General features: G+C 41.2%; 1 protein-coding gene across 1 annotated transcript in view; it reads right to left on the bottom strand.

Annotated features, from left to right (window-relative positions):
• The window catches only part of prkx (protein kinase X-linked), a 51598-nt gene that overhangs the window by 12140 nt on the left and 16295 nt on the right, over positions 1 to 23163 (bottom strand). The window contains exons 2-5 of the mRNA XM_079582071.1: positions 19737 to 19905; positions 17933 to 18196; positions 8240 to 8359; positions 2346 to 2441 (exon numbers count right to left, since the gene is read on the bottom strand). Of these exons, the coding sequence (XP_079438197.1) occupies positions 2346 to 2441; positions 8240 to 8359; positions 17933 to 18196; positions 19737 to 19905 (649 nt within the window). The remainder of the gene's footprint in view (positions 1 to 2345; positions 2442 to 8239; positions 8360 to 17932; positions 18197 to 19736; positions 19906 to 23163) is intronic.

The following is a 23163-nucleotide window of genomic DNA, read 5'->3' as shown; positions in this document are numbered from 1 at the left end:
TAGTAATAGTAGCAGCAGCAGCAGTAGTAGTAGTAATAGTAGTAGTTGTAGCAGTAGTCGCAGTAGCAGCAGTCGCAGTAGTTTTGTGTGAGGAGATGGAGTTGTCATCCATCTCCTCACACAAAAGGCTGAAGGAAACAGGGGTCACTCCGGGGTCACTCAGGGTTCAGAGGTCAACGACTACATGTGTCAAAGTGTCCGAACGTCGCTAAAACCCACGGCTAGCGGCTAACTTTACGACCGGCGCTTTCAGAGCGAGGTCAGACCGGGACACAGAGTTCAAAGGTCAGTTTACCGCCAACAACGAAAGAAAACACAGACACAGAGACGGGAAAGTGGTCGAATGTAAACACGAGCCTTGTTGCTAAAGTTAAAGAGAATCTGGGTCTCGACAAGTTCCTACAACACTGATACAACAACCTCCACATGAACCGAGCATATTTTCTCCTGTTGGGCATTAGCAAATCAAAAAGAGGTAGGTCTTAGCTTTCAAATACTCTGGCCTATAGGCTGTGAGCTCCAGTCGAGAAGCTTTTAGATTTGTGTAAAGCCGAATTGGAGAAAGCCAACACCGACAAATCTCATGTAAACAGATCTTTTTCCTCGTGTTGTTGTCGTCACTTTAACATTTCTTTTTTGTTGCTTTTCATCCTCATTTTGCCGCTATTTTGATGCTTTTTTCCAAGAAGGTTTTTAGATTTGGGTTCTATCAATCCTTCTTCCTATCCTTCCTTCTTTCCTTTCTTCCCTTCCTTTTTTCTAGGGAGGCACCGATACCACTTTTTCTAAAACCGATACGAGTACTTTGATATAAGTACTCGCCGATACCGAATAACGATACGAGAACAAGGCATTTTCTTCAACATTCTTACTTTTTTCACAGCTGATTGGTTTGTAATTAGTAAATTTACTCATTTACATTTCCTTTAGTAAAGTCGGCGACACATTTAAGAGCAGTTATATTAGAATTGTGTTGATGCCATTTATTATTTATTTTAATTCAATATATTTTTTAATTTTTATGTCTCTGTCCATCATAGACAGAAAAGTCCATGTCCTAAAGCTCCCAATGCCTGTGATTTATTCATTTATGTGTTTTTATTAAACAATAGTATTGAGATGTTTCTTAAATGGTCTCTTTTCGTCTTTACTTCAGCTCCTGTAGATTTTCTCGTGTGTTTGTAGTAACTTAGCGAGAAGCTACAGCGTTTTCATTGTTCTGTTGCAGCTCATTTTCCTCAATATAAACATGCTGTATGTCTTTAATCTGGATTTTCTGAGGACGTTTTAGTCGCTGGGTTAGTTTTTCAGATGAATAAACCCCTGGGCTTAAAACGGCGTCAGAATGGCCTAAACTGTTAGCCTCGAGTTAGCAACGTTAGCCTGTATGTTGTAAACACTGCAGACGCTGCAGCACGAACAACATTAAGCTCTGGTTAAATCCAGCTCAGACTCTGGTTTAGAGAGCGCAGTCTGGAATAAAGTCAGCTCTATGTGGATTATTGTATTTACACTAAACAATTCTCCAGTTTGTTGCTTCTTCTCTCCTCAGCTGAGAGCTGCGCCTCGTCGCTGCGCCTCGTAGCTGCGCCTCGTAGCTGCGCCTCGTAGCTGCGCCGGCCGCACGTCAAATGGTGTCTGTTTCTGGTATCGGGACCTCATGAATGAGTACGAGTATGAGTACAAGCATGTGGTATCGGCCCGATACCCGATACTGGTATCGGTGCATCCCTACTTTTTTCCTTCCTGTCCTTTCATTCCTTAATTCCTTCCCTTTACATTCCTACTTTTCCTTCCTTCCCTATTTTTTTCCTTCCTTCTTTCCTGTCCTCCTTCATTTCCTTCCTTCTCTCTTTTCCTTCCCTTCTTTTCTTCCTTCCTTCTTCCCATCCTTCTTTCTTTCCTTCCGTCCCTATTTTTTTCCTTCCTTCCTTCCTGTCCTCCTTCCTTTTCTCTTTTCCTTCCCTTCGTTTCTTCCTTCCTTCTTTAACTCCCTTCCTTGCTTCTTTTACTCCCTTCCTTCCTTCGTTCCTTTCTTCTTTCCTTTTTCCCATCCTTCTTTCTTCCCTCCCTTCTTTTCTTCCTTCCATCCTTCTTTCTTCCCTCTTCCCTTCCTTCCATATTTAGTTAAAGCCAACCTGCAGAACATGTGCTTGGTTCAGATGGGGGTCGAGTTATCTTCTCCAGAGCGTGTGACCTTTAACCTGTGCCAGGCCGTGTATTCTTAAACGTACAGGTGGAATCAGCCCTGATTTCACTCCCTGATTTCTAAAACCTTAATTCAATCATCAATTCTTCCCGAGTCTCTTCAAAAGCCCTGGAGAAGAACAAGAGCTGCTTCTTACTTGACGTAGAAATCCAGATGTCTCGGAAAATCCAGCTTCCCCGCCAGGATCTTCTGGTAAATCCCAAACGGGTTGTCGTCAAAAAAGGGCGGATACCTACGGGGGGAGAAATGAGAGAGAGAAATAATAAATAAAAGTAAAAAGGAAAGAGTCTGAAATGGCGCTGGAACTCGTCTTGACAAATGTTTCCCGCGCGGTGGAAACATGATGCAAGCGGCAGGTAAGACTTCACTCACAAACTTTCCCCACATTCACACAAAATATCTATTTTTGCCACTTCGCTTTGCAATTCAGTGTGTGGTTAAAAGGAGGGAACAGGGTGGGTTATGGGTAATATCCATCCGCATGAAACAAACTGTCAGGAAGGCCAGTGGCTTTGGACTGAGGTCACATGACTGTCTGTGGAGGTGGACACAAGTGATGAAAGATGTTCAGAATGATTGAAGGGAAGAAGGAAAGAAGGAAGGAGGGAAGGAAGGAAGGAAGGGAAGAAGGGAAGAAGAGAAGGGAAGGAAGGGAGGGGCAAGAAGGAAGGGTGGAAGGAGGAAAAAAGGAATGAGAGAAAGAAGGAAGGAAGGAGAGAAAAAGGAAGGGAGGAAGGAAGAAAGAAAGAAGGAAAGAAAGTGAGAAAGAAGGAAGGGAGGGAGTTAAGGGATGGATGAAGGAAGGAAGGAGAGAAAAACAAAATGGAGGGAGGAAGAAGGAAGGAGTGACAAACAAAATGAAAGAAGGGAGGAAGGAAGGAAAGAAGGAAGGAAGGAGAGAAAAACAAAAGGGAGGGAGGGAGGAAGGAAAGAAGGGAGGGATGAAGGAAGGAAGGAAGGGAAGAAAGAAGGATGGGAAGAAGGAAAGAAGGAAGTATAAGAAGGAAGGAAGGAAAAAGGAAGGAAGAAGAGAAGGGAAGGAAAAGAGAGAAGGAAGGAAAGGAAGGAAAAAATAGGGAAGGGAAGAAAGGACAGAAGGAAGAAGGAAGGGAGAAGGGAGGAGAGAAAAAGGAAGGAAGGAATGAAGGAAGGAAGAAGGAAAGAAAGTGAGAAAGGAGGAAAGAAAAGAAAGAAGGAAGTGAGGGAGGGAGGAAGGAAAGAAGGGAGGGATGAAGGAAGGAAGGAGAGAAAAACAAAAGGGAGGGAGGAGATAAAAACAAATGGAAGGAAGAAAGGAAGAACGAAGGAGACAAAGAAAGATGGTAGGAAGTGAGGAAGGAAGAGATTAAGGAGAGAAAAACAAAAGGAAGTGAGAAAGGAGGAAAGAAGAGAAAGAAGGAAGGGAGAGAGGAAGGAGAGAAAAACAAAAGGAAGGGAGAAAGGAAGGAAGGAGAGAATGAAAGAAAGAAGGGAGGACAGAAAAACAGAAGGAAGGAAGGAAGGGAGGAAGGGAGGAAGGAAGGTAAGAAGTAGAAAGGAGAGAAAAAAGGAATGAAGAAAGAATTGAGTTGGTGCAGCCAAGAATGGGATAAAACATCGGATCGGATTTGGATCGCAATACTTTGTGCTGCAATACCAAGTATCGATACTTTATCAAGTATCGCAATACTGTCAATACTTTGTGCTGCAATACCAAGTATCGATACCTTATCAAGTATCGCAATACTGTCAATACTTTGTGCTGCTATACCAAGTATCGATACTTTATCAAGTATCGCAATACTGTCAATACATTTTTATCATAAACTCGTTTGTTTTGCTGCAAAAGTCGGGATATCAGGAAACGTATCGGATCATGACAAAAGGGGATCGTCCCAGCCCTAGTGGTAACTATGGAAACTCAATTTCTTATTTTTGGACCTTTCCATATGAAACAAAAACTGTCACAAAGTCCAGAGTCTTCTCCCTCAGGTCACGTGACTGCTCTAAAAGTGGAGACAATATTCACAATGATGAAAGAACTTCAGAGCCATGAGGTGAACGTGGGAGGTTTGTGAATCCGAGACACAAGTCCCTGCCCCTATTGTACATGTTTTTAGCAGCAGTCACTTCTCCGACTTCAGCGATTCCGTCTGAACTTTTCCCACACAGTCGTGACCGAGCGCCGTTACGTAATCCGGGGGGAAACGACTCGCCGGGTCGGAGCTGGGAAAGTCATCAGACGAGGAGATGGTCAAATAATTAAGACGACATGAAGAAGAAAAGGCACTTTGTTCGAGTTTGTGGAGGTCGAGCCGCGCCAGGAACCACAAAACCAACATGTCTTCAGCCAGGATGACCTCACGGGCCTGAGGACGGGGGGGGGGACCAGGAATTCAGGAAGAAGAGGGTTTTCAGACTTATGGGAGAACTGATACTTTTCTTTCTATACCAGTACTAGAGCCAGAAGAACCAGATAGATCAGGCTCATCCCCAGTGTCAAGGAATGTGGGACAAATGGGAGAAATTGTGGCAAAAAAAAGGACAAATGGTGTCGAAATAAATAGGGGAAAAATCGACAAAATTTGTGGGAAAAAGGGAATTATTAGACATTAAAGAATTGGCAAAAAGTAGAGGAAAAATAAGAAAAACTAGAAAAAATTGGGGTAAAAATAAGAAAAAATGTGTTTGAAAAAAGAAGAAAAATTGGGCAAAAAATACATAAAAAATTGGCAAAAATTAGGGAATAAATTGGGTAAAAAATTGGCAAAAAATAAGGAAAAAAAAAAGTTTGGGGCTAGAATGAGAAAAAAATGTGTTAAAGAAAAAAGGAAAAATTGGACGAAAAAATAAAAAAAAAATATGAAAAATACATTTAAAAAATTGGCAAAAATTAGGGAATAAATTGTATAAAGAATTGAAAAAGTAGAGGAAAAAATTGGCAAGAATGAGGAAAAAAGGGGCAAAAAAATAGGGAAAAAAATAATCAAAAATGGGCAAAAATTAAGGAAAGAAATGGGGAGACGGAGAAATAATTGGGTAAAAAAACAAAATAGAAAAAAATGGGGCAAGAAAATGACAAAAATGTGAATTAAAAAAAAAGTTTAATTGAGAAAAAAAAGAAGTCGTCAGTTTTCCTCGATACCACAGCCCTAAACACGCTTTGCTCAGAGCTAATACTTCTTCTCTCCTTCGTCCCGTTACAACCGGAGCGTCTTCCTTTGACGCGGCGCCGACTTTCGGAGCTACTCGTTATTTTTTTCACTCCCCGGTCAGGTTTGGGATGAGAAGAGGGACGGCTTTGTGCCCCGTGTGAGGCGCGTCGGGATCAAGGCCTTTAGACTAATTACTCTTTGTGCCGACAGACGGGAGCTCCGGGATCAACGGGACAGTTGTTTTGTAGGACATGGACGAACGAGAGTGAAGAGAAACTGAAACATCAAACTACTGGAGCCAGGTTCCAATGTGTGGCTTCATTGTGTTGATAAAGGAGTTAAAATGTCACAAGATAAAACCAGAAATTTAAACCAGGCTCAATTTTGTCGCCGAAAATATGCATAAAACGGCTACAGAAAAGGACAGAAAACTTTCAATACATCTTTTTCTCATATTTATGTCAGTAATCGACAGAAGACGTTTCAAATCAATATCTCTACATTTAAAAAGTTTCACTAAGTGGAGTCTGTAGAGCGACTGAAGTGGAGATGTTGTTAAAGAGTGGAATGAAAACGGCCCTAAAGTTTAGTAACAAAGGAAGGAAGGAAAGAAAGAATGAAGAAAAGAAGGAAATAAGGGAAGAAGGAAGGAAGGAAAGAAGAAGGAAGGAATGAAGGAAGGAAAGAAGGAAGGAAAGAAGGAAGGAAAGAAGGAAAGAAAGAAAGGAGGAAAGAAGGAAAGAAAGAGAAAGGAGGAAGGAAAGAAGGAAGGAAAGAAGGAAACATGAAAAAAGGAAGGAAGGAAATATGAAAAAAGGAAGGAAGGAAAGATGAAGGAAGGAAGGAAAGATGAAGGAAAGAAGGAAGGAAGGAAAGAAGGAAATAGGAAGGAAGGAAGGAAATATGAAGGAAGGAAAGAAGGAAATATGAAGGAATGAAGGAAAGAAGGAAATATGAAGGAATGAAGGAAGGAAAGATGAAGGAAAGAAGGAAATATGAAGGAAGAAAAGAGAAAGAAGGAAATATGAAGGAATGAAGGAAGGAAGGAAGGAAGGAATGAAGAAAGGAAAGAAGGAAGGAAAGAAGGAAAGATGAAGGAAGGAAGGAAATAAGGAAGGAAAGAAGGAAGGAAGGAATGAAGAAAGGAAAGAACAGAGAAAGGAGGGAAGGATGTATAGAAGCACATGCACCCTGTGTATATTCCTCCCGTCTTTAGCCGCTGCCGTCTCCCACAAAGGAAACGACCATATTTGGATTCCAGCTACATCTCAGTCACAGCCTTTCCTGCTACACGTGGATACCAAACATGCCAGTATTTGATTATAACACAGACGTCACAAAACAAACATTGACCAGTGTGTGAAGTCAAATTGTTGAGAAAGCTCATGTTTTTGAGTGAATCCAACTTAAAGCTTTAGATTCACGTTTAAAGCCGTTTCTTTTCCATCGTCCGCTCATCGCGCTCCCGCAGCTTCTTAACTTTTCAGCGTTAAATAAAGTCCAATTTTCTCAACAATGCTCCGTCAGACAAAAGCTTCCAATCCCGCTCCTGCGCTCGCCTTTGTTCAGCGCCGATGATAAACATTATTCTCCCCCGCCGATCCATGGTTGCGGAGCGTTGCATCACGGCACAGACGCAGAAGAAGAAGAAGAAGAAGAAGCAGAAGCAGGTGCGCGATTTCAAAATGGACGCCGACTGTTTGGAGGAATTATCGCCGGCTTTTATTCCAGTCACAGCGGGAGACTTTCACCCGGCTCCGAACAATGCGGCTTCAATTACGGATTTCAAATAGTTACAGAGGAGGAAAGTGAGCGGGTTTGGGACAATTTACAAATTTATCTTTGAAAAGCTTTAAAACGAGACGCTGCAGGGGAGAAGGAAACTTTTCAAATTTAAAGATCTCAATTTGAAACTTCTGCTGTAGATTACTGACATGAATATGAGGAATAAATGTCTGTCCTGGTTCAGTCCTGTGGGTTTGCATTAGAATGTGGCGCCCTCTAGTGTCAGGGCAGGGCATAACATGTTATTCATAGTCCTATGTGACTGTTTTGAAGATTTTGGGCTTTTTAACACCATTTGGAGACATTATTAAGCACGGCATTTGTTATTTCTAGGCAGAATAAGGACAATATTGATACTTAAAAGTAAACTGGACACATTGTAAACCTTTTATTTAACAGAAATAATGCATTTTGGATCATTGTGGAGTCGAATGTAAAGCTCAATAAGAATTGGAAACTTAAAGTTAATGTAAGGTCTTTCCCCACACTTATTCACTCACAAATACTGACACGTTTGGTATCCACGTGTAGTATGAAAGGCTGTGACCCAAGAGGATGCTGTAATCCAAATATGGTCATTTCCTTTGTGGGAGGAATATACACAGGGCGCATGTGCAGATAAAGGGACTACACTTTATGACTTTCCTTCTTTCCTTCCTCCCCTTTTTCTTTCCTTCCTCCCTTCCTTCCATCATCCTTTTATCTTCCTTCCTCCATCCATCCATCTATTCTTCCTCCATCCATCCTCCCTTCTATCCATCCCCCTTTTCATCATATCTAACTCTAGTTTTATAGTTTTCCAATATTTTCCCCTTACATATTTGATCAAAAAATTAAACAAGCTCCAAAATCCCTCTGAACAAATCTTTGTAACTAATATGTCACAAAATATACTATTATTTTGATTTCTTTGTAGAGGATATAGTCAATTTTGGCCATTTAGCAGCATAAAACGGCTTATTTCTAGATTTAAACAAACTTCCAATACATTTCCCCTCATGTTTATGTCAGAAATCCACAGCAGAAGTTTCAAATGGATATCTCTACATTTATTTTTCCCCGGCAGCGTCTCGCCTTAAGCTAGAGTCACTGAGTAGTTAAAAACACTCACCCGGCCAACATCTCGAACACCAGGATCCCCAGGGCCCACCAGTCCACCGCCCGGCCGTGGCCTTTGCTCTGGATCACCTCCGGGGCCAAGTACTCGGGCGTCCCGCACAGAGTCCACGTCCTGGAGGAGGAAAACAGACGGTCAGGACAGCTGTCAGCAAACTCAGAACAAAACACGCCTCAGATCTAGTAAAAAGCACCATGATGGAGAAACTACGGCCGATATTTGGGGATCTTACAATATCGGCTGATCGAATGCAGATAAAAGCCGATATCTCTCTCACACACACACTCTTGTACTTCTATGTTAGTGAGGACACTCAGACATAATGTATTACCCAGACCCTAAAACCACATCGTGACCCTCAAACAGTCCATCAAATACGTGAGGACCACCCAAATTATGGAGGCACCGGTACCACTTTTTCTAAAACCGATACGAGTACTTGGATTTAAGTACTCCCCCATATAACAAATACCGATACGAGTACAAGGCATTTTCTTCAACATTCTTACTTTTTTCACAGCAGATTGCTTTGTAATTAGTTAATTTACTCATGTACATTTCCTTAAGTAAAGTCGGCGACACATTTAAGAGCAGTTATATTAGAATTGTGCTGATGCCATTTATTATTTATTTTATTTTCATTCAATATCATTTTTTATTTTTATTGCTCTGTCCATCATTTACAGAAAAGCTCATGTCCTAAAGCTCCCAATGCCTGAGCTTTATTCATTTATGTATTTTTATTTAACAATAGTATTGAGATGTTTCTTAAATGGTCTCTTTTCGTCTTTACTTCAGCTCCTGTAGATTTTCTCATGTGTTTGTAGTAACTTAGCGAGAAGCTACAGCGTTTTCATTGTTCTGCTGCAGCTCATTTTCCTCGATATAAACATGCTGTATGTCTTTCATTTGGATTTTCTGAGGACTTTTTAGTCGCTGGGTTAGTTTTTCAGATGAATAAACCCCTGGGCTTAAAACGGCGTCAGAATGGCCAAAACTGTTAGCCGCGAGTTAGCAACGTTAGCCTGTATGTTGTAAACACTGCAGACGCTGCAGCTCTAACAACATTAAGCTCTGGTTAAATCCAGCTCAGACTCTGGTTTAGAGAGCGCAGTCTGTAATAAAGTCAGCTCTATGTGGATTATTGTATTTACACTAAACAATTCTCCAGTTTGTTGCTTCTTCTCTCCTCAGCTGAGAGCTGCGCCTCGTAGCTGCACCTCGTAGCTGCGCTGGCCGCACGTCAAATAGTATCGGTTTCTGGTATCGGGACCTCATGAATGAGTACGAGTATGTGGTATCGGCCCGATACCCGATACTGGTATCGGTATCGGTGCATCCCTACCCAAAATGTCCCCACTCTGTTGGTTAAAAACTCAAACTGGTCCTCACACGTTGTAAGTACAAGTACACACATATAAGTCAGGGCACTGAGAAACATCACGATTAAAATGTATTCGCTGCAAGTTTCTCTAAACCTCAGTGAAAATGGACGTGCCGTTTGTCATTTTGAAGCTCCGCACCTGGAGAATTCAATCTCCGAGTTAGTTTTAACCTGTATCTTTGATCGCGGCGCACAATGTCAGGGCTAGCAACAGTATGCTAATGCTAACAGCAACTAATCCAAGCTGGGACTGAATCACCTAAAGCAATAAAATAAAATTGACCACTGCTGGAGTGACCAAGTGTTTGTGTTTTTACAGGATTATAGACCAGACTACCAGAACTCCGGTTTCCCCCACCACTAAAAACATGTACAATAGGCCAGGAGGAAAGAGTGTGTTTGAGGAAATGAGCTTGTTCATTAACATGTACTGTCCCGACCAAATAAACCAACACCAAACCAAATAAACCGGCCAAAAATATACATTCGCATTAATTTTTCACTAAAAGGACACTTGTTTCAGTCAGGCTGTGAACGTCTGCTCTGACCTGCAGGTGAATGTGTGGAAAAATAATCTGGACGTCCCGCATTGAGCTTTGTTTTGCTGAGACGTCCCTCCGTGCCTTTAAGAACGTTCTGACCCCTCGTAGTATGAAGCGGCTCACGTTTCATCGCCGGATCGTTTTACTCACGCCGCTCCTCTTTCCCGTGAAACCTCAGCCCGATTGTTTACACGTACAGTAGAGGTGCATTGTGGGAGAAGCTCCGCCCCCGACCACGTTGTTTACCACGTCTCCTCTTTCTGCAGACGGGGAACGCACCAGGGCCCGTTTAGCGGTTTACTTTGGAAATAGTGACATAATTTCACTTTATTTTTTCTTGCAAAGATGCTACAGATCAAACACAGTTATAGGCCATCGATAAACTGTAATGGAAGAACATTAAACAAGAATAACTGGACTTTCTACTCAATATATGACCATCTATTTAGGCCAACAATCCAGACCATTTTTCATGATATTTCTAGCACCACAGTGTATTCTATGTTTAAGCTATGGACACATGCTGTGGCTCGTTTGAAAGGTGAGACTCTAAGCTCTCTGTAGGTGGAAACAGTTTAATTCTGTGTGCTTCGGTTCCTGAGAAATCTGTGGCTATAGGGCTGCTCGATTATTGAAAAAATAATAATCACGATTATTTTTGTCAAAATTGAAATCACGATTATTCAAACGATTATTTGTTGCCTTTAAAAAATCCATCAAAAAAGTGACAAAAATCCAGCAAAAGTGAAAAAAATCCAGCAAAAAAAAGACAAAAATCCATTAAAAAAAAGACAAAAATCCAGCAAAAAAATGACAAAAATCCAGCAAAAAAAAGACAAAAATCCAGCAAAAAAAGACAAAAATCCATTAAAAAAAGACAAAAATCCAGCAAAAAAATGACAAAAATCCAGCAAAAAAAGACAAAAATCCATTAAAAAAAGACAAAAATCCATTAAAAAAAGACAAAAATCCAGCAAAAAAATGACAAAAATCCAACAAAAAAAGACAAAAATCCATCAAAAAAGTGACAAAATTCCATCAAAAAAATTACAAAAATCCAGCAGAAAAAGACAAAAATCCATCAAAAAAGTGACAAAAATCCAGCAGAAAAAGACAAAAATCCATCAAAAAAGTGACAAAAATCCAGCAGAAAAAGACAAAAATCCAGCTAAAAAGTGACAAAAATCCAAAAATTAAAAATTAGGAAAAAAAAATTAGATTATTATTATTATTTTTTTTAACAAAAATTGAAAAAAAAAAAATTATAATCGATTTTTTGCGATTATGCTAATTTTGTAATCGTTTACTGTTGTAATCGAAATCGTAATCGAATTTCGATTAATTGCACAGCCCTAGGTGGCTAGTTTTGATTAAAATCAGGTTTTTTTCTAGAAACAGAGATATCGCATGTTTTATGAAACACAACCGTCTCCCTCGTTTCACTCTCTTCACTGAGCTGTGACTGAAAACAGGGGCTGAAGGAAAGAACATCGCCTATTGAGAATGTCTGGGCCTGAGTTTCACGTCGTTTAAAGAGAACATAGAGCTGAAATACGGTAAACAGCACTCACGTCTGACACAAGGTTTATTTTAAGATCAGAAAAAAAACTGTCGGCTCTTTGACCTCATCGATCTTCTTATAAAAAAATACAGAGCGATCTGAAGCACGAGGTGTGGAGACGGTTGTTCTGCAGGAGATCCCTCTGCTCTCACTTCCTCCTCTTTCTCCAAGAGCTGCTGCTGCTGTTCATCACAGAGCTCGTAAAAATGACTATTTTCGTTTTTAGGACTCAATGTGTTAAAATGAACAACTCACGTAAATTGCGCTAAATGCAAGTCAGTTTATGCTCACTACTGCCACCTCAGGTCATACCTGTAACTGCAGCTTCTATATTAAGCTCGTGCATGACGGCACTTTGGACCCGAAGTAAAACTTTTTTGAGTGCAGGATTTTAGAGGCAGTTGTGGTGAACAGGTCTGAGCTCAAATAGTTCACATTTTTAAACTCTGTAGCCCCTTTAAAGGAACAGGCCACGGCTTTTCCATACAGGGATATTTTCTTACCTGAGCTTAGACGAGTTGATGCGCACATGTCTGGTCTTCACGCAAAAAGACCAAAGCACTTCGATTTGTTCAGCGTTTTTTGTGGGGGTTTTCTCCGATTTGTGGCTTTCTACTTGCTCTTTATTCATGTCTTGGCTTCTTTTGTTTTATTATTGTTGCTTTTCCGGCTCGTCTTTATCGCTCTTTTGCTGCGTTTTTGTCACATTTTGGAAGTGTCTTTGTCGTGTTCCTTTCCGGGTATCGGCTCCGATATCCGATGGCAGTATCGGATATCGGAGCATCCCTAGTTTTAGATCTTTCTGTGTTCATGACAGCGATGCCAGGGTTAGTTTGGGTTCACCATTAAACAGAAACACAGGCACTATTCCATTATGTGGGTGTGGTCATTCATTGTTTACACAGGTCAAATGTAACGCCCCTTTAAGGCCCCTTTAATGCCCCCTGGCAGATTTCTGAGTTCCTTCTCCTTCTCTTCATCACTTCTCATGTTACTTTAGGCTTTTCGTGTCCGTTTTTCCCAAACCGCTCCCGTCTGGTCTTGCCTTTTTCGCACAGCGGGACGTCGGCCATTTTTCGTTTTGTTGTGTTTTTTTGGGGGGGTTTTTTCGCACTCGCTCCGGCATCACTTTCCTCCGTCTCCGTGGAAACATTAGCATGCCGTCGCCGGGGAAACGCGGCAGAGAGGTCACGGTGGCCGCGGACACGGGGAGGAGGTGATGATGATCGCGAGAGGAGCTTTCATCAGAGTGAAGTGGCTCGTTTTCAGCGTGGAGAGGCAGGTGCTCAGGCGTTTACACGGAGCGGCCACGAATACCACACGTTTAAAGGCTGGAAAACATCTCATCCAACAGAGGAACGAGGAGACTCTGCATAATTATGTGAAGCTTCAGCCGCTCAAACTCAAAACAAAATGTCTGTTTTTCATGAAATTCAGTAAAAAATACAGTCGAGGCATGTCATTATTTTCAGGGAAGTTTATATTTAAAGCCAGTTTGGATCCAATGGAAGATCGACAACAGGCGAAAAGGGGAAAAATAATAACTAGAGACGTTTGCTGTAGATTACCGACATAAATATGAGGGAAAATATTGTTTTTATATAAAAAATAAAGCATTTTCAGCGACAAAATGTGTAAAATGGATCGAGCCAGGTCTGAATATAAAAAAAAAAAGAAAAAAAAAAAAAATGGGGAAAAATGTAGAAGTGGAAAAATGTAAGAAAAATTAAAAAAAAAAAAAAAATACAAATCAGAAAAACTAATTTAAAAAAATGGAAAAAATGGGGAAAAAATACCGGGAAAAATATATTTTAAAAAAACTCAAATAAATCAATGGAGAAATGTTGAATAAGTTCAATATTGTGAGGATCAGGAGACTTATTTGTTTGTTTGTTTGTATATATACTACTAAATATAGTAGTATATAGTGATATGTGTGCAGAGGTTCTAATGGTACATTGTGTTAAAGCAGCACTCAGTAACTTGTGTACCTTAATAAATCCTTTTAGTCCCTCTGGGGGTAATACAAGTGTTAAAGGGATGATTGGAGGGTCTTTCATCTCCCCCTGGTGTCTCTGGCCAGAAAACCACAAGAAGAAGAAGAAGCTAACAACGGGCTAGCTCCACTTACACAGTATTCACAGCCAAATTTGAGTGAAAAAACTGATCTCCATTGAACAATATCCCTCTTTGTCTTTTCTGTCAGTGAAGTATTTACTCTCACGGACGATTAATGAGTAAAAAAACACGACATGCTACGACACCTGCAGTGGCGCTAATGGCCTCTAGGGGCATGAGTTACTTAGTACTGCTTTAAAGGGTAAGAACTGGCCTGGGTGACCCCAAACTTTTGAGCAGTAGCATATTCATTCCAGGTTTGAATACATATATATATTTAGTTTAAGAAATAGTTACAGAATTGTTTTCAGAGGATTTAGGATCTTCTCAAAAAGGAAAGAAACAAAAAAGGAAATAAGGAAGGAGGGAATGATGGATAGAAGGTCTTAAAGTTAAGTCCCCTGTGTATATTTCTCCCACAAAGGAAACGACCATATTTGGATTACAGCGTCATCTGCCTTTCCTGCTACACGTGGATACCAAACTTGTCAGTGTTTGAGAATGAATAAGCGTGGGGGAAAGACCGGCTCATTAGAAAAAAATACAAAAAAATTGGGAACATTTATTTTTTGTCCTTTTTAATTGTTCCCAAAATAGTTCCCAAAATTAGGCTAAAAATGTAAAAAAAAAAAGAAGAAAAAAAATATAATGAAAAAAAATTACAATAGTTGGAAAAAATTGCGGGAAATAATTTGAAAATTTCGGGGAAAAATTGTGAAAAAATTGGGGGAAAATGTGAAAATTTGTACCAAAATTGGGGAAGCAAATTGGACCAAAAAAAAAAAAAATGGGGGGTAAAAAATACAAAATTCTGGGAAAATTAACAGAAAAATGTGGGGAAAATTTTGAGACAATATTAGGAGAAAAACTGAAACAACTAAGAAAGACTTTTGTGAATGAATAAGTGTGGGGGAAAGACCGGCTCATTAGCGACAAAACGTCTCATATTAGAAAAATATCTCCAGCCGTTTTCACCTGCAGCGTCTCCACTTAAGGCCTTCGTCATTTAGCCTCAATTCATCCAATGCCTTTCATAAATCACTACGTTATTACTGATAAAAACAGCCAAAAAAGACAAACGCTTGTAATCCATTCTATCCATTTCGAGCCGCGTTTCGCAGCGTGGCTTTAATCCACAATCCTCCCGCGTCCAAGACAAAAAATCAGGCCCAAACGAGCTTGAATCCGGTCCAGGACTGTAACCTTTAAAATAAAAACGTGGGAGGTGATGCGGCCGCAGTTGCCGGCTTCCGCCTGCAGGGGGCACTGTGGCCGCGCTCAGGCCGCAGCCGCAGAGGTTTGTTTAAGTGGGTCATTCTCGTCGGGAGCCGAGGAGGAGAAGAGAGAGAAGCCGTGTGGGATACAGGATGAAACACGAGCAACGGGAAAGTGTGAACAAAATCCAGGACTAAAGCGGGGCTAAAAAAAAAAAAGGGGGACTGACGTAACGATAGAACACGGATAAAACACGGATAAAACACGGATAAATCACGAGAGGAGCGGGAACCAAACCGGTGGCTTACGTAATCCAAAACACAGCAAGTCCAATTCATGCTTTTTTTATGCTCAGACGCCGGATTTTTTCAAACAGGGGAGTGAAGGAGTTTCAATATTCAGGAGCAGATTGGACACGACTTCAGGGAAATGTTGAGTTTCTGACAAACTTATGCAGCAAAACGAGTCAAGGAGCGTCGTTACAGCCGGAGAAACTGATTTAAAACCCTGCAATATAAAGTTTAATGATTAACCTGTGTGAAGCTGGCCCCCAAGGGTGTCCACGCTTTTAGAGGTCGAGCGATATGGGTTTATCAAAGGAAGATATTTGGGGATTTTTTACTAAATTTGACCAAATGTCTCTTTTCTTTGTGCTAAATGGGAGTTTTCGTCCCTGGTCTGATCCTCTGCATCATAGAAATGAAAAGGAGAAGCGTCATTCAATCCTTACGCATGCGGACAGTTAGCAAAGAAGCTACTCCATTAGCTTCATCAGTGTGTTTTCCCTATAGCCGTTAGCATTAGCCACCAAACATCTCCAATCATGGACGATTCAGATCAAGGCCGTGGGAACCCAGGGTGCTGAGGGCGCTGCAGCACCCCCTGGTGGATAGTTTGTGAGCTACAGGCAATATTAACCCCTTAACTCCCGCCTGAACCGAGCACATTTTCTCCAGCTTTACCCCAATCCAAAAGCTTCAGGAAAAAAGGTGTGAAAATAGCAACAAGACGAAAACAAGGATGAAAATGTGAAAAAAGTGAGAAAACATTGACGAAAAATTGCGAAAAAATGGACGAAAAAGTGTAAGAATTTGACAAAAAAAATTTGAATAATTTGACGAAAAAGTGACAAAAAAGTCATGAAGATGTGACAAAAATGAGACGACTGCCCAACAAAAAAAGTGATGAACAAAAATCTGATGTGAGGAAAAAGATCCATTTAGTTTTGTAGGTCTTTCAGATGAGGCGTTACACTGGCCTACAGGATTTGGGTAAAGCTGAACTGGAGAAAATGCTCTCGGTTCAGGCGGGAGTTAAGAGGTTAATACATAGGATTTATGCACAGAAAAAAGTATTTTGGGGGTAAAATTTGTCCCTCAGCGCCCCCTAACTAAAATATCTTCCCACGGCTCTGATTCAGATGTTTTCAGCTGTTGTTAACTCATCAGCCACATTTAGGGGAGGGGCCAAAGCCTCGTTAGAAATCACTAGTAAATGTACAGACCTTTGTATATTTGTTTCAGATACAAACTAGCGTCTAAAAGTGTCATCTGAGTCACACGCTAAATGCTAAGCGTTCGAGTTTGGGCTTTTCATGGGTCTGAATCACAGATACACATGTAAAGTACATTCATCTGATGACATGTACATGATAAAGAAACCACAGAAAGTATTTAAATACTGTGAAATATGTCACACACACTACTGTAACTGCCTTCAGTTTTCAGATAGCGTCGTTAGCATTGTTAGCGTCGTTAGCATTACTATGGGGTTTGAAGCAGGAGTGCAAACAATCCAGCCCTCCATGGTCTCGCTCCGTTCAAACTTGCTTTTAATACTTAGAGCACTGAATTGTGTTTAGGTTGTAATTATTTGGTGTTTTTTAAATGTGTTTTATCTTTCAGTGAAGCACTTTGGTCCTCCTGGTGTTGCTGTAAAGTGCTATATAAATAAACTTTGATTGATTGATTGATTGATTCTTCATGATATTTGTAGCCTGTGTTGTAACGGATGTACCGCTGTTACGTATTTATAATACACATGTTGAGTAACTGTAATCCGGTACAGTTACTCTTTAGCCTGAGGATATTTAGAATACAGTTACTTTGCCAGAGCCGTGGGAAGATATTATAGTTAAAAAATGTATCCCAAAAACGCTTTTTCTATGCATATTTCCTATTAATTCATATTGCCTGCAGTCTGCAAATTATCCACCGGGGGGTGCTGCAGCGCCCTCAGCACCCTGGGTTCCCCCGGCCTTGTACTTTGCTCATACCAAGGGAATACATATGTAGTTAAATTTTCATCATCTAATCATACAGCCTGTCATTAAGAGGAAAAAGAAAATGTTAAATTAGTCTAAAAGTGCAGACTTTTATTTTGAAATGTTTGCAGAGATATGACAATGTATGGATAATCTTACATAACTTCTACATTTTTTACTGTAGTGGCACCAAATATCATACTAGCAACTTATTACAACCTTTATATTTCAGGTCTGAGCCTTTATTTTGAAATCCATAACAAAATATGACAATTTATGGACATTATTCTTCAATAGCTTCTATAGTTTTCACTGTAGTGGCTCCAAATTTACTTTTATGGTCTGAACCTTTATTTTAAGCCTTTACCAAACTTAGTGTTACTGTTTGACTTTTATTTTCTGGAGATTTGTTAGGTTTATTATCGTATAGAGTTAGTTTGCTGTAGTTCTAAGTCTATTTTTGCTGTGTTGATAATCACAAAGTAGAATAAATTAGTATATTCATTCCATTTTTGTCACTTAAGTTATTTTTGTTACTATAAAAAAGCGTAAAATCTATATCTGGTGATCTGAAGCGTCTGAAGTTGGATGTGGCGGGTCTGACCTGTCGGACAGTTTCTTGGCGAAGCCGAAGTCAGTGAGCCGGATGTGGCCCTCGGCGTCCAGCAGGATGTTCTCGGGCTTCAGGTCTCGGTACACGATGTCTTTGGAGTGCAGGTACTCGATGGCGCAGACGATCTCCGACGTGTAGAACAGCCCGGCCGAGTTACTGAAGCGCCCCCTGCTGCGCAGAAAGCTGAACAGCTCGCCCCCGGGGACGTAGTCCAGCAGCATGTACAGGAAGCGCTCGTCGTGGTGAGTCCAGAACCTGAAGGGGGACACGGGGGTTATGTTTCAGCCGGATGCCCTCCCGAAACCTCCCACACTGGTCACGAGTGTGTTTACCAGGGAAGGAGTCATTAAAGCTGTGAAACGTGTCTGGACTTCCTCTTTCACTGTTTATAATAAAAACATCAGGTACAGGGCCTTCGGTGAACTTTTACAATCGTTTTAAGAATAAGTAGTAGCAGTACAGACCACTGTGGGAGTGACCAACAGGTGGCGCTGTAGGGCTACGATCAAGCCAAAGAGGAACTACTTCCTGCTCCTATTGGAAAAAAAAATTGGGAACAATTTTCCCATGTTTTTCCTGAAATTTTTCCATTTTTTTTTTCTTTTTTCTTCTACAATTTTTCAACATTTGTTCCCCTAATATTTTCTATATTTTCAATTTTTTCCCCCAAACATTTTCTTTGTGTTTTTTTCACAGTTTTCCCGGAATGTTCTATTTTTTCCCCACACATTTTTAGTTTAATGTAATTTTATTATATTTATAATTATAATTTTATAATTATTATAATTTTATAATTATTATAATTGTATTTTTTTTCCAATTATTGTCATTTTCTCCAGTTTTTTCCCAGCTTTTGTGTTTTTTGTGTGTGTTTTTTTTACAATTTTGGCCCAAATTATGAAATTTTTGCCCCAAACTGGTTCCCAATTAATTTTTTGGGAACATTTAGGGCAATAAATGTGAACATTTGGGCCCAAATTGTAAAAATAAGGAAAAAAGAAAACATTTAAATAATGACAATAACTAAAAAAATAATAATTGTGGAGAAATTCTGAAAAATTTGGGGGAAAACATGGTGGAAAAAAGGGAAAATTTGTGCCAAAATTGGGGAAGCAAATTGGAAAAAAATAAAACATTTTGGGGTGAAAAAAATTGAACATTCCGGGAAAATTGTGAAAGAAAAAAAAAAAACAGAAAAATGTAGGACATTTTCTTGGAAAAAATATAGAACATTTTAGGGAAAAAACTGGTTAAAAATCATAGAAACAATAAAGACTTGTTGCTTTTTCTGCCCTTTTGTAGTTAAAGGAAGTTTCTTGGTCTCACTTGGATGAGGAGGGTAAATACTCACAGTCGGATGAGGAGGGTAAATACTCACAGTCAGATGAGGAGGGTAAATACTCACAGTCAGATGAGGGGGTAAATACTCAGTCAGATGTGGAAGGGGGTAAATACTCACAGTCAGATGAGGAGGGGGGTAAATACTCACAGTCGGATGAGGAGGGTAAATACTCACAGTCGGATGAGGAGGGTAAATACTCACAGTCGGATGAGGAGGGTAAATACTCACAGTCAGATGAGGAGGGTAAATACTCACAGTCAGATGAGGGGGTAAATACTCAGTCAGATGTGGAAGGGGGTAAATACTCACAGTCAGATGAGGAGGGGGGTAAATACTCACAGTCGGATGAGGAGGGTAAATACTCACAGTCGGATGAGGAGGGGGGTAAATACTCACAGTCAGATGAGGAGGGGGGTAAATACTCACAGTCGGATGAGGGGGGTAAATACTCACAGTCGGATGAGGAAGGGGTGGTTGACTTCGTTGAGCACCTCCTTCTCGTTGTGCACGTGCTGCTCCTGCTTCAGTCGTATCACGTCCGGGATCTTCATCTGTTTCAGGGCGAAAAACGCTCGGCTGTGTTTGTCCCGGACCAGGAAGACGCGCCCGAACGTCCCCGTGCCTGTAGGGGGCAGCAGAGAGGGAGGGCAGGAGTCAGCGGGTTTTACTGACACATCATAGTCCTGGAACATGGTCACTACTGGCTAAAGGTCGAGATGTTGAAGCAAAAGTGAAAGGAAAGCCTGTGTATATGACTCCTGTCTTTAGCCGCTGCTGTCTCCCACAGGAAATGACCTTATTTGGATAAGAAGGACAGAAAAAGAAAGGAAAGAAGGAAAGAAAGAAGGAAAAAAGGAAGAAACAAAGAAATAGGGGGAAAAGGAAGAACAGGAGGAAGGAAAGAAAAAGGAAAGAAAAGGAAGGAAAGAAGGAAGGAAGGAAGGAAAGAAAGAAAGAAGGAAGAAAAGAAGAAATAGGGGAAAAAAGGGAGAACAGGAGGAAGGAAATAAAGAGGAAGGAAGCAAAACAAGGAAGGAAGGAAAGAAAAAGGAAAGAAAAGGAAGGAAAGAAAGAAGGAACAAAGGAGAGAAGGATGGATAGAAGGTCCTACACTGTATCTGCACATGTGCCCTGTGTATATGTCTACCACAAAGGAAATTACCATATTTGGATTACAGCTTCAGGGAAAGAAAGAAGGAAAGATAAAAAGAAAGAAGGAAGGAAAGAAAGAAGAAATAGGGGGAAAAAGGAAGGACAGGAGGAAGGAAGGAAAAAAGGAAAGAAAGAAAAAGGAAAGAACTAAAGGAAGGAAAAAAGGAAGGAAGGAAAGAAAGAAGGAAGAAAGGAGAGAAGGATGGATAGAAGATCCAACAGTACAGTCACTTTATCTGCACATGTGCCCTGTGTATATTTCTCCCACAAAGGAAACGACCATATTTGGATTATTACAGCGTCATCTCGGTCAAAGCCTTTCCTGCTACACGTGGACACCGAACATGTCAGTATTTGTGAATGAAAAGCGTTGGGGAAAGAGCAGCGAGCGCCGCCATGTTGGAGTTATTACTGTTGACGTTAAACTAAGAAAAACGTCTGTTTTCACCGGCAGCTTCTCAGCAGGACCTTTAAAACCCGTCTGTCTCTTTTCAGACGAGGCCTTCAGATAAAAACCACTCCTCGACACCTTTGTTCTCCTCAGCTAAACAAGAGGCGCCTCATTCTTATCGACGCCGCGCCCGGTTTCTGACCCTCCTCCATCTTTGTTGAATTAACCTCCTGTCAGCTCGAGCAGGAGCCGCTCAGAACGCCTCGATCCGGACACGTTTCTGCGATGACGGGAGGGAGATTCCATTCACAGTGAGTAAGAGGCTGTTGTGCAACGGCCAGAGGACGAGGATCGCGGAGGACGAGGATCGCGGAGGACGAGGATCGCGGAGGACGAGGATCGCGGAGGACGAGGATCGCTGACAGACTGACGTGTGGAAACGGCGAGTGACACGAGCGAAGAAACACTGACAATGTTTTCAAAGAGACGGAAAGTTGAGATGTTTGAGGACGTGTCACTGAAACGACAGGACCTATTGTTAAATCTAAAATATGTATGAGCGGCTTCAGTACAAGAGAAAGACAGAAATGAGCTTCACACGGAGCTAAAGCCACAGTTTTAGTCCAAATAAGTTGTAAAGGAACACCGAGTTTATGGACAGACTGAATCTAAAGCTGAAATCCTCCGTTCTGATGCCACATGTGAGACTTTTAAAACGAGCTGCTGTCGCTGACACGCCGCTATTTTATGTGACGCTTTGCAGGGTCTCTGAACTACAGGGGGTTTCCGAATAGGGGTGCCAGCCAGGTCTCCCTCCTGACAAGTCGGATACGGGATCTAGGATAAGTAGGGTTTCATTCTAGTTGAAGGGATACCGGTCACACAAGGACTTACACTAGTCTGTATAAACCCTTTCTTTGTAAAGTGGTGAATGACACAAATAACAATAAGTGTCCAGCATGTGTATTTACAATTCTAAGTGTCCACAGCAAACATCTGTCCCCTTCCCACAGTTCTAGGCAGGTAGACTTCTTATTTTACTCTCCCCACCAGCGAAACGTAGCCTCGTAGACGAGCCATGCGCACTTTTCTTCATTCACAAATACTAGGGATGGTCCGATCCGATATTCAGCATCGGTATCAGATCCGGGTATTTTGAGAGTATCGGATCGGATTTGATAACTGGACGGATCTGATACAAAAGACTGTGAATCTGTGGTCCTGGATCTGCAGCGTCTGCAGGTTTACCACTGAGGTAAACCTGCAGACGCTGCACATCCAGGACCACAGATTCACAGCCTTCATGCTATCGCTAAGCTAGGCTACTGATTTGATTCATTCTTATTATTGTGACTTGCACATAAGTAAGTGCCAGCTGCCAAAATAAAAGCACAGAAACTGTACGATCCCACATCACAGGAGGAAATACATACATTTGTCTCCTATGGTTCACCTGCTGTTAACACCTGCTTCTGAAAAACCTCATTTCAAATTCAAAGCTAAAGCCCAAACCTGTCTATTCATTTATGTATTGGTTTATTTGGTCGGGACGGTGCAAGTTAATGAACAAGCCACACCGGATTGTAGCTTTGGGCTAATTTCCATCCGTCGTCCCCCATGTGCACTCTCAAACACTCATCCTGGCCTATTGTGCATGTTTGTAGTGGTAGGGGAAACCGGAGTACCTGGAGGAAACCTATGAAGACACAGGGAGATCATGCAAACTCCACACAGAAAGGCCCCGTCCAGGTGGGAATCGAACCCAGGACCTTCTAGCTGTGAAGCACGAGCGCTAACCACCGTGCTGCATATTTCTTTTTAAAAAAAGCCAATGAAACGACTGTAATATCCATAGGCTATACATTATATAAAAATATAATAATACAGAAAGGCAGTATCGGATCGGTATCGGCCAGATGAAGGGTGAAAATATCGGATCGGGAGCTCAAAAAAGCAGATCGGTGCATCCCTAACAAACACATGAACTACAGAGTTTTGGTAAAGAACTTTTCAAAGGAACTTTTTTCAACAAGAAAGTCCCGAAAGAGCGACACAAAGGTGCGATGAAAAAGTTACGGTCAGTTTTGTAGGTCTTAGCTTTCAAATGAGGTGAGACACTGGCCTACAGGCTGCTCTGTGTGTGAGCTCTGGTGGAGAAGCTTCAGCCCCAGCTCTGATCTCTAAACTCTCTCTAAACTCTCTCTAACCCTCTTTCTAATAACTTGGCGACGTGCCTGTAAACTCTGCCCGGAGCTAAACGGCGCTAAAGCTCGCCTTACCGCTATTGTTGCTGCTGTTGTTGTTTGTGTCGCCGCGGTGACGGAGAGGTGCATTGTG

This window comes from Gobius niger, assembly GCF_951799975.1.
Source record: "Gobius niger genome assembly, chromosome: 23".
Classification (NCBI taxonomy): Eukaryota; Metazoa; Chordata; class Actinopteri; order Gobiiformes; family Gobiidae; genus Gobius; species Gobius niger.
This window is presented reverse-complemented; position numbering and strand designations above follow the sequence as displayed.